General features: G+C 53.1%; 1 protein-coding gene across 1 annotated transcript; it reads right to left on the reverse strand.

Annotated features, from left to right (window-relative positions):
• Positions 1-7,098: 7,098 nt before the first annotated feature.
• BTG2 (BTG anti-proliferation factor 2) lies at positions 7,099-10,767 on the reverse strand. Its single transcript, XM_016215711.2, has 2 exons — positions 10,529-10,767; positions 7,099-9,524 (listed from the first exon to the last, which is right to left on the reverse strand). Exons 1-2 carry the CDS (start codon positions 10,680-10,682, stop codon positions 9,190-9,192), a joined length of 489 nt encoding a protein of 162 aa, XP_016071197.1. The 5' UTR covers positions 10,683-10,767; the 3' UTR covers positions 7,099-9,189.
• Positions 10,768-11,789: the final 1,022 nt, after the last annotated feature.

Raw genomic sequence — 11,789 nt, forward strand, 5'->3', positions numbered from 1 at the left:
TTAAACCCACGGTCCAGGCATGAAGGCAGAATCCTTACCCTGGGCATCAGCCTGTTACACAAAAGCTTATTCCAAAGATAAGTCTTCATTCATGTCCCAATAAGATCTGTGTCCATACATGCCTCCTCTGCTTATTGTTTTAGGATGTTGTGGCTCGGGCTGAACAGACTTAACCAAGTAGACCAAGTGAGGCCTCCAGCCAGGGCCTCGTCTGTCGGTGCGTGTGGATGCAGGGAGGCTCGGCTCGCAGGGCTCCCTCACCACTTCTTAGAAAACTCCAAAAGGGGCGCTTTCCCTTTTAGGTCTGGAGCGGGAAGACTGAAGGGGACAGCGAGGAGAGGACACTTGCCCTACGGCCACGTTCGGGCCCGCCACGGTTTACTCAACCCTTATCTTGTCACTCAGCAGCTAGTGTACTCAGACTTCTCTGGGTCAAGTTGTGGACAGCACATGGGGGTATAAAAAGAAGTGGCATCCATGGTTCCTGCTATGGAGGCTCATGTGGGGACGTGCAGGAGCTTGCAGAGCCACCAGACAACAACTAAAGTCAGTGCCTGAAGATGTGCTGACTGTATTTGTCATGAAAGTGTGATCAGTAATAACCATGTATACACATCATTAAGAAACTCTGGAGTAAGAAATATGTGATGCCCTGGCCGGTGGCTCAGTGGGTTGGGCACCGTCCCGTGCACCTAGGGGTTGCCGGTTGCATTCCGGTCAGGGCACGTGCCCGGGGCGCAGGCTTGATCCCTGGTGCAGGAGGCAGCCGGCCCGTGTTTCCGTCTCACATTGATGTTCCTTTCTCTCTCTCCCCCTCTCCTTCCTCTCTCTCTAAAAATCAATAAAAATAATTTAAAAAATGAAATATGTGATAAAAGTGTGAGCCGTTTTAAAATACTTGTATAAATGTTGAAAAGCCCTCAGGTAAGAATGTTTATAAAGAGAACAAGTGCAATTTTTCAGAGAAGGCACCCTGAAGAGGCAGCAGGGAAAGGGGGAAAGCATAAACTGGGGAGGCAGGCACGCCTGCGTCTAAACCTGTGTCCCCTGCCTCCCCCTGCGCTTTGCTTTCCTCGCCTGTGAGCCCCAGGCAGCGATGTCTCGCAGTGTGCTCCTGTGCACGAGAGTCTGTGCGCAAGGCACCAGGCAAAGTGCCTGGCAATGGTGAGTGTTCAGCACACACTAGGTGCTCATATGCTGGAAAAAGTCTGTCAAAGTACTTTTACAAGTAGTTTGGGGCCATGAAAGTTGGCAGAGTAGAGAAATCTGCAAATGTGGGCACAGCTAGAAGGAAAGGTGAGCGGGAGAGAACTGACAAGCTGAGGGGTCCTGGCGTGGTTAGTTTGGGGTTGGAAAGATTGGGAGAGCCTTGTTGTCTTAGGGATTCCAAATAGTAAAGAAAGGCAGCAGGGAGGGAAAGACATGATGAAAATGGAATTTTTGGTTTCCCAGGCTGGCTGTTGTGGAATTTCGAGAGTGACGGGGCAGGTCCAGAATGCTAGCCAGAAATGGAACAGAAAAATCAGAGCTTTTCTTGTTCCACCTAGAAATGGAAATGGAATGGTGAGAGGTGATTTAGCCAAGTGGCTCATTTTACGTGAGAAAACGGTAGAGGCTCACAGGAGGAAGGGACTAGTCCTGGATGTCAGACATTTATTACTAGTTATTGTCAGGCCTGAAGCTAGGCCCTCTATTTCCCAATTCCTAAGCCAGAGCCGTTTCCACCACCCCGCAGGGGCCTCCTGGGGACAGGATCAGTGTTCAGTAGCTGTGGAGTCTTTTTCCTGCCACCTCCGTCAGAGTGCCTTCCTGACGCATCCAGCCTTTTTCTCTCCCTTCGATTACCTTCTGGATAAACCTACTTAGCAAGTTAATTGATAACTGAAGTTTTCTCTTCGTCTAGGCCTAAAGTGTGTCCGCCCCTCTCTAAGTTACATTTACATTTCAAAAGCAGGTACTTGAAGACTTAGCAGCCTGCAGGACTTAAAGGAGTGTTTTCTTAAGAAGGCACAATCCACGGGTTGGCTATTGTAAGCTGGGACTCCTCACTGGCAGATCCTGAATGGACCTGATTTTTTTTCTTCCACCTGATCTAAATCCCTTTCATCTGTTAGCTTCTTATTTTTGGTAACTTTGACATTCATTCAACCAATATTCACTAACACCCACAAAGTACCAGACACTGCTTGGCAAGGTCCTGGGCCCACGTTGTAGCTAAGATTCGAAGTTATAAGGACAAGGGCAGAGGAAAGAACTGAGTACCATGGGAACACACAGGGGCAGGGGGAGATGTCACTGGACAGATGCCTGGAAGAGATGGTCTGAATATTGAGAGATGAGTTATCCAGGCAAAAGTTGATGGGGAGCAGGGAATTCCTCGAGCAGAGGCCCAGAGGCTGCAGTCCCAGGCACAGGTTAATGGGCACCAGTTGAGTGAGGGTGGGGAGAGCTGCTTCCAGTTGAATCCTCGCAGGGGAAGCAGAGGTCCCCCGTGTGCCCTTGGTTCTATCAGGAACGTGCTGGGTGCTGCTTCCTGAGGCCATAGCCGTGGTCACGGCTCCTATTGATGAGCTTGATGCACTCACTCCTACTGCATCTGGACTGGGAGGGAGAATATGTGGGTGGTGATCTGGGTTTTTCTTCCTAACCAGCTGTGTGAGTTTGGACAAGCCCCTCGATTTTCCTGTCTCAAATTAGGGGGTTGGATGAAATGACTTCTATTCCTTTCTTCAGCTTTTGGTTCTAAATCATCTCCATTATCCTGGCAATCACTGTAGGGTGATTAGCACAATGATGATTATTTTCAGTTAGTTGAACTGAAAAGTTTTTGGGGTCGGGAAGCACAGTAAGTGATAATCTTCTCTTGTTCGCATCACATTCCTGCCTGACAAGGTTTCAGTGTCCAAGAGTGAGTCCTGAGGCAGCTGCAAAGAGGGGAGGCACTCAGGCTCTGCTGTGAGGCTGCCGAGGGGATCTCATCTGCTCTCCCACCTCCCCATTGGCTGTGCAGCCTGGGTCAAGTCACTTTACCAACCAAGCCTCCATTTCCCCACTTGTAAAAGTGAATTAAAAATAGAATCCAGCCCGGCTGGTGTGGCTCGGTTGGTTGAGAGCTGTACCACGCACCAGGAGCTCACCAGTTCCATTCCTGGTCAGGGCACGTGCCCAGGTTGCTGGCTCGATCCCTAGGAGGGGGCGTGCAAGAGGCAGCCCATCAATGTTTCAATCTCTCCCTCTCCCTTCCTCTCTCTGAAATCAGTAAAAGCATTTTTTTTTAAAAAAAAAGTCGAATCCATCTCACAATGTTGTTATGAGGATCAAATGAGATCAATAAACTACTTAGAATTGGTGCTTTTCACATTTAAGCACTCAATAAATGAGAATTGTGGTTTTATGTAGAAGTTAACCTCACCTCTTCAAGGGGCTCCAGGTTGGCCCTAAGATGCACAAGGACACTGGCATCCTGATAACTGGAAGGAAACAATGGCTGAGGCAATGGTTCCTACCAGTGCCTCTGAAAATGGCTACAGTTAACGCCGTCCAAGCAAGTCCAGGTCCTCTCCCATAGGAAGATGTCTTTCAATCCTTCGTTTAAAATTCTTCACAGTCTCACCCTAGCTGGTTTGGCTCAGTGATTAGAGCATCTGCCCGTGGACTGAAGGATCCCAGGTTTGATTCTGGCCAAGGGCACACACCTCAGTTGCAGGCTCATTCCCCGCACCGGTCAAGGCAGGTGAGGGAGGCAGCCAATCGATGTGTCTCCCTCACATCAATGTTTCTCTCTCTCTCCCTCCCTCTCCCGTCCACTCTCTCTGAAAAGCAATGGAAAAAATATCCTCGGGTGAAGATTAAAAATAAAATGAAATAAAATGTGATCCTCATTACAAAAATTCTGTTAAAAAAATCAAAAATAAAAAAATCTTCACAGTCCCAAAGGCCACCCTAGTGTCATAGGTAGCCCATAACAGGCACTACAAGAACCGACTGAATGAATGAATGAATGAATGAACTCATGTCTGACCTCTGTCACTCTTGCTGAAATGTGTGGTGTCCTTGCCAGACAGCTCATCTCATTGGCACAGAGCAGCTTTGACCTGCTGGCTCCATGGTCTGCTCGTGGATTAATACAAACTGAGATACATGCTCATTCACACACACAGTGGGAGGGAAAGGGATTTTCCAGTAACAACTTTGCTTACCTCCACTCTGCCCACCTGTGGGATCACACCCACGTGCTCTCCCTTCCCAGAAGAGAGAGAAATGAGGAGCTGGAGAAGGGCAAGCCTGATGAGTTCTGGAGAGTTCTGACTTTCTCTCCACATCATTTCTTTACAGAACTGGCAAGAAAAACGTTTGAGCTCAATCTAAGAAGCTACCACGGCCCTGGATAACAAGCTTAGCAAACGAGTGTATCCCAGATGTGCAGCCAGTCCTATCCCCTGCTTTATAGGAGCCTGGTTCTCTGGGCCCATCAGCTCCAAGTCATTTTGTTCCCAGCTGACACCCGGCTCTACCACTCCCCACCTCCAGTCCCACTGACAAGGGTGGGCCCTAATTCAACCCTTGTCCAGTAAACCCGACAGGCTGCCGGGAGCAGATCAGATAAGAAGGGTGTAGCAGGGCCAGCTGAAGCAAAGGTGGCTTTATTTACCACCAGCAGCAAGGAGGGGCCACTTAAAGTTCAGTGAGCACCAGGGGATAGAGGTGTGTCAGGAAATCAGAGAGTGAGGATGGCTGGGCAGAGGCTGTGCTCAGCTCGGAGAGCAAGCCCAAGCCTCGTCTGAACCCCAACCCCACCCCACCCTGCTCCTTAGCTCTAGTTCACTGTCATTCTGGGAGACCAGTGATAATAGGTATTGTGATTTTTCAAGAGGAACCTGAAATGTACTTTTATTTGACATCTCCCTAAATACTAAGGATGGTAACTATTTTTTTTTAAATGTTAAACACTTTTTTTAAAGTACTTATGTTCATAGGCCCTCATTTTGTTAACTATGATGCACCTGGGAATGTGGGGGTTTCTGACCTGCCCCCCACATATCAGGAGTGAGGCTCTGCATTAAACATATCAATAGTAGGCCGTCACCATGGCCACGGTCTCAGGAAGGGGCACCCAGCACGTTCCTGATAGAACCAAGGGCACACGGGGGACCTCTGCTTCCCCTGCAAGGATTCAACTGGAAGCAGCTCTCCCCACCCTCACTCAACCGGTGCCCATTAACCTGTGCCTGGGACTGCAGCCTCTGGGCCTCTGCTCGAGGAATTCCCTGCTCCCCTTTCTGCCCACCCACTTTTGCCTGGATAACTCATCTCTCAAGATTCAGACCATCTCTTCCAGGCACCTGCCCAGTGACATCTCCCCTGCCCCTGTGTGTTCCCATGATTCTCAGTTCTTTCCTCTGCCCTTGTCCTTACGCCTCTCTAGTGTGCCATGCTTTGTCGGTGCTGACACTGGCCTGGAAGCTGGGAGGCCTATCTTCCCTCACCAAAGGTTACTAAATGATCAGATGTCAGACTCACTGAGTGGGTTTCTTCCTCCTGGAGCTTGTTTGTTGCAGCATCATGGACCGCCCCACCCAAACCTCATTATCAGGAGCTAGGACGGCTCTTAATCTGCAGCTCCCAGGACCTCATCTCCACTCTCTGGGAGGACACTATCATCCAGAAACAGCTGACTGAGCACAGGTCTCCCCGTGTGCAGTCAGACTGGCCCTGTTTACCAACTGGGGAAGCTGGGGGCAGAATGACAGACTAATGCTCAGTCCTTGACACAGAAAGCTGCCACCTGCAACTCTGTAGGCAGTTCCTGTCCCCAGCCCCTGTACCTCAGCTGGCCAGGTGGCACTCTCCACCCCTGCTGAACTTGGTCAGATCTAAAGCAAATAACACATTGCTTGATCACAGAACCCTTTCATGTAAATTGAGGGACTATTAGTCTGCCAAGAGCAACCCCAAGACAAATCTGCCATTCTGCAGTTTCCCTGGCTTGGAGACAGGAGTGTGTGATGATGACCCCTTAACCTCTAGACATGCTTCCATGAATTTCAGGCTTTCCACTAAATGAAATATCCTTCATGAATGGGGCCTATTAGGAAACAAGATAGATGCTGACTTTGTACCAAACAAGAGAGAGCACTCTTGGATGGGCAAAAATTCAATCTTAACAATGAGTCCTCTCATCCAAAAAAGTAGGTCCTTATAAATGAGTGCCTGTTATCTGTACTAGGAGCTACAAATGAACATGGGAACATTCCTTTAAATACCAATTCCTTGACACAAGTGGGTCCCCATAACCAATTCTATTTATGATAGATGAGCTGGCTTCCCCCATCCCCATATCCTGGCTCACCTACCCTCCCAGCCCATCATACAGAGCCTCCAGGGCCACCTGCCACCTAGGTCAAACTACGTGTTTGTTGATTAGGGTCATGGAGGTGTGAAATGAACTTGTGTGTATGTGGCGGGAATGGATCCCACTGTTCATGAATCAACATGTTTAAAATTTAAAGACAGCACCTATGGCCAAGGAAAAAAAAAAAACTAGCTCAGGTCAACAATGTACTTGTGACTTCAGTGGAAACTCCTGAGGCCCAACTGTTCTTGTCTAATAAGACAAGAATGGTAGGCAGCAAACGGTAGCTCCAGAGAGGACAGGAGAACCTGTACCAGGAATTTCTAACAATCCTGTCCCAAGCTGGGATCTTGGTGTCCCTGTTCACCATCTAGTCTGTGAGAAGACAGGCTGTGTGTCTTAATCACCTATAATATTTCCAGTGCCCAGAACTTACTGACAGTACATTCTTGCTGAACGGAACAGGGCGTGAATACAACTAAGGCCTAGGAAGAACAGGATGCTAAGGTGAATCCTCACATCTAGCATTTTCACAGGGAATGGTTAGAATGTGCATTAGGGGAAATAAATAAGGAGCTACTTCCTAGAGAAGAGGGGATGCTTGGAAATGTCCCCACCATAGATTTTTCTTTTATCTAGCCACATGCTATAGGTTTTCTGAGTGTAACTGAAGACACAAAGAAAGGATCTGGATCTGAGAAAGACACCCAAATCAGTGATGTAGAATTTTCTCTACACCACACAACTTCATCTGCTACAGTTTTATTAAAGTAACAAAAAAAGTGTACATTTGTCCATAAAGCTGTACATTCTTCCATATAAAAACACTATTGTACAATTAGTAACCTTTGTCTTTTCTTTCAGAATAGCTTACAAACGTACTATTTAATTTTACCTAACAGGAGAGACAGGCCTGCTCAACAGTCCAGCTCTGGGCATTTTGTCTTTAAAGTGAACATCAAAAAGAAGAGAAGAGAGAAAAGATTAAGCATGAGACCATAAGGCTGCTTCTAGAAAGGCAGGACCTGTTTGCAATATGCAACAACGTAATCTTCAGTGATTCACAGCTTTGTTTCAACCCACAGGCCAGAAAATAAGCTCTTGGGTCTGTGGGCCGGAAGTCACTTTTAAAGCAATCAGGAGTGGGAGCAGGGTCTGGGAAAACAGCTTGGACCTGGAGAGTTGAAAAGGGGTAGAACAGGCAGGAATGGGTTGGGAGAGTGTTTGGTAAATAGCACCTCTGAGTTAGAATTGAGTAGTTAAGAAACCCAGGAAGGGGGAATTCAGTGGGGAGGGGACTTTAGGGGTTGGGGAGGAAGGTTCCTCGCTAAGGGTGAATAGCAGGAGGGTAGCCAGGCTGACAAGATGTTCTAGCTATGTCCCTTTTAAGGTGATTCAGGTTTGGGAAACTCAAGGCCTTCTGAGGACCCCTCACTAATGTCACTGAGAAACCAAAGGTAGTTTTCCACTTTTCTCCAACCCAGAACAGTAAATATTGCACAAGTCTACAGACAAATTTGGATTGCACTGAGAGAGACAGCAACCTCTCCCAGAGGTGCTCTGAGCACCAGGGAGAAAAACAATGCCCAATGTTTGGTTTTTAGTGTCAGCCCTACAAGGACGCCAAGTAATCCTACAGAACTTGGGCTTTCCTGGTTCAGCCAAGGGATACCTGCAAGGCTGAGCAGCCAGCCACAGTTCCAAGGGCAGAGGGAGAGATGGCTCCCTCAGTCCACCAGAGCACCAGGGGGTTCTGAGGGCGTTCTCCACACCCTCCTGGGACTAGGAGGCCATATTGCACAGTGACTGAGAACTCTTGTTCTAGAAAATAGGGTAGCTCCATGATCCAACCAGAGGGGAGAGGAGTGGGGAGATTTAGAGAGGAGTGTTGTGCTTTTAAAAAGAAGGCAGTGATAAAGGACTTGAAGTTCCCTGTAGCTTTTGAGCCACCTCTCAAAGGGATAACGGCAGCAGCAATAGGACTTTCATGTGGTTCCAAAAAGAAGGGTTTTGTAACCACCCAGTGGATACTCTTTGGGTTCTAAAATTCCATTGCAAATCACCCCCAAGTTATTGGCCACACTGACACGCAGAGCAGCATATTGCAAAGCAAAGGTTTTTGTGCAGAGTACCCTTCCATCCCAACCCCAGTAACCTCCAACCCTGCCTTACTCCCCTGACCCTCACAAAACAAAAGGGGAAGCAACATCTGGGAAGCAACATCTACAGGCCCCTGAGGATAGAATTAGAAACAAGTGATGATTTTAAGAAAAGCTGCTTGGGACAGAAGGAATCTCTGCCCAGGATCTCATCAGGAAAATAAAAGTGAAGATTAGGCAACACGAGTTAAGTCTAGGCTTGAATGCCCCTGAGGTCAGGGATGCAGGTGTCCTGGTTGGGGGAGTGAGAGGCTAGAATCAGCCTCACCCCCATCCCCACCCCCAACAGGGCAGATCCTATCTCTCATTCACAGCTGCTAACCATGCTTGCTCCCTCTCACATTTTCTTGAGGTGCTGGCCAAGCTTCTCCCACCTCACCTTGGTCAGGCCCACCCCTAACCGCTCCCCCCTCCCATAGGCAGACACTGGTTCCTAGATTCAAGCGCACAACAGTTCTCTCCAAAGGCACCTGGGGAGGCTGCTTCCAAGCAGCACCTTTTAAGGATTTTTTTCTTAAAAAAAAATCTTTAGGTTTTTTTTTCTCCCCTTTTCTTAAAAAAATAATATATATAAATAGCTCTTCATTTAAAATACAGTTCCCCAGGTTGAGGTATGCTGTGGCCTGTTGTCACGGCAGGATGAGTACAGTAGAGTGCCAGGTGGGGGTGGCAGGGGAGCTAACTGGAGACGGCCATCACGTAGTTCTTCGAGGGGCTGCTCCTGCCCAGCAGCATTTGGTTCTTGCAGGTGAGGAGCCCGTAGGAGGCGACCAGCGGGGCCTCCTCATACAGGACGCAGATGGAGCCATCCTCCCCTATTCGGTAGGATACCTCGTAGGGATCCACCCACAGGGTGAGCTCTCGAGGCAGCAGCCGGTGCAGCTGGGGCTGGCTGAGTCCGATCTGGCTGGCCACCTTGCTGATGATGGGGTCCATCTTGTGGTTGATACGGATGCACCGGTAGCCAGAGCCCTTGGATGGCTTCTCAGGAAACCAGTGGTGTTTGTAGTGCTCTGTGGGGACAGGACAAAGGGAAGACGCCTTGGTTAGAGCAGCTGGACCAGGGGCGGTACAAGTGCAAGGGGAGATGAAGGGATAAAGCAGAGGAAGCCACCGGGTGATTTTAAGTCAACAAGGTGGTTTGTCATGACTTCTAGTTTCAAACCCAGGAGGACAATCATCCTGGAGGCTGGATCCACAGCAAACTGCTGCACCTCCCACCCTGGGCCACAGAGGTTCCCTCCTTCAAAAGTCAGAGACCCTTAGCAACTCTCTGGCTAAGGAGTCAAAAGGGGCTGCTTTAATGGAACATAGGATGCTCCTCAGAAGGCGGGACGTGTGTGGGCACATCCAGAGAGGCTGCCGCTGCCCAGCGCCACCAGCCAAGGGGCGAAAAACAGCCGGGTCTGTCTCCAGCCCGCAGCTGCTTCTCTGCTGTCCACCTCCCGTCGGGAGCAGCCCACGGCGCCCCACAGGCCCCCGCAGCGCGGACGGTGGCAGGAGGCTGGGGGGGGGCACAAAAGGAGCCGGGTTCCCACTTGGAGCCCACAGCCCGCCCGGGACAGCGCCGCGCGCTCGCCGGAAGAGCCGGGGCTGGGGCGCCGGTGGCCGAGCCGGCTGGGGGGCGTCTTCCTCTCCCCAGAGTCCTCTCGCCGGCAGGGCTCTGTCCCCCGCAGCGTCCTGGGGCGTCTCAGAGCCCAGCGGGGGAGATCGGCTCGCACTCAGACCCGCAGGGACCCCCTCTTCCAGGGCATAAGCCGGGGAGTCAGAATCGCACTCCAGGACTAGACTCTGTGCCCGCAGCGCTCCCCAAGAATCACGGGGGGCCGAGACCTGCGCGCAGGGCCGGGAAGGGAGACGTGAGCGGGGGAGCGGGGACCTGCGGGCCGCCCGGGCTGGAGGGAAACCGAGTCCGAGTTGCCGGCGCGAGGAGCCCCCGCCGAGAGGAAGGCTGCCCCGGGCAGGGCGGGGGAGAGCCCGGAGGCGCGGCGCGCCTGGATCCACGGCGGGCGCTCACCTGTGAGTGCCTCCTGGAGAGCCCCGCTGAACACCTTCAGCCTCTGCTCGCTCACGCAGCCGCGGGTCCTCAGGAGGCTGGAGAGGAAGCCCACGGCGGCGGCGATCTCGGGGAGCATGCTCGTCCTCTTCCCGGCCCAGCCGGCCTGGCTCATGTCGTGCGCGGCTCGGGGGCGGCAGCGGGAGCCGTGAGAGGTCTCTGGGGGTCGCGCAGCTGCCGGCGACGCGCGCGCTCAGCCGCGGCTGGGGCTCTACGGGGACTGCGCCCCGGCGGCGCCTTTCATAGGCAGCCGGGAGGCGGGGCATCCGCTGGCCTCGCCCATTGGTCGCCGCCAGCGGATGGGGGCGGGGCCTGAGCCCTCGCGCTCGGCTCTCGCTCCCGGGGCCGCCCCGGCCGCCTCCTGCGCGCTGAGGTCACTGCCCGCTGACGTCAGTGCTGGGAACCTGAGCCGGCGGCGGCGGGAGGCGGAGGCGGCGGGAGGCGGAGGCGGCGGGAGGCGGGAGGCGGCGGGAGGCGGGAGGCGGCGGGAGGCGGGAGGCGGAGGCGGCGGGAGGCGGAGGCGGCGGGAGGCGGAGGCGGCGGGAGGCGGAGGCGGCGGGAGGCGGAGGCGGCGGGAGGCGGGAGGCGGCGGGAGGCGGAGGCGGCGGGAGGCGGGAGGCGGGAGGGGGCGCGAGTCCGGCGGCGGCGGCGGCCCCGGAGGCGGGCGGGGCGGGCTCGCGCCGGCCGGGAGGCCCCGACCCCCCCTCCGCGCGTCCTCCGCGCCGCGGGCTGAAGCTGCGCGCGTCCGGGAGCCGTCGACGACACCGTCCGGCCCAGCGGTCCCCTGCTCGGACTCCCGCGTTTCCAGCCGCCAGGGGCGGAATCGGTCACCCGGACCCTGTCGCCGTTTCACCGCTTTGCCCTGTTTCCTAAGTAACCGGCGGGACTGGGCTCCCCTTGCGCTCGGGCGGCGGGGTGCCTCCTGCTCGCTGCCCAGCCCCGCCCTGCCCGCGGCGGGCTCCGGCCCGGGAACCCCCGGGGCTCACCCAGTGGGTGGGCGGGTGGCAGTCTGCAAGGCTTTTCTGGCCCCTCAAGATATTTTTCTAGTTCTAGCTTTCCTTCTAAAGGCCACCATTTTTGAATAAGTGAGCGGTCTGTTCTCAGCTGTGCATTTTGCCGCCCGCTCCCCGTTTCTCGCCCCCCCGCCCCCGCGGTGGACTGAAGCCCCGGGGCCTCGGGCCCCTCCCGCGCGCCTGCCCAGGGCCGGGCCTTCCTGGCCTCT

This window comes from Miniopterus natalensis, chromosome 19 (genome assembly GCF_054644295.1).
Source record: "Miniopterus natalensis isolate mMinNat1 chromosome 19, mMinNat1.hap1, whole genome shotgun sequence".
Classification (NCBI taxonomy): domain Eukaryota; kingdom Metazoa; phylum Chordata; class Mammalia; order Chiroptera; family Miniopteridae; genus Miniopterus; species Miniopterus natalensis.

Bases quoted from the DNA above. Each gene is read 5' to 3' on its own strand.
- BTG2 (XM_016215711.2), bottom strand. From the start codon at position 10,682: ATGAGCCAGGCCGGCTGGGCCGGGAAGAGGACGAGCATGCTCCCCGAG. The intron at 9,525-10,528 runs GTGAGCGCCCGC...CTGTCCCCACAG, and splicing joins TCTCCAGGAGGCACTCACAG to AGCACTACAAACACCACTGG.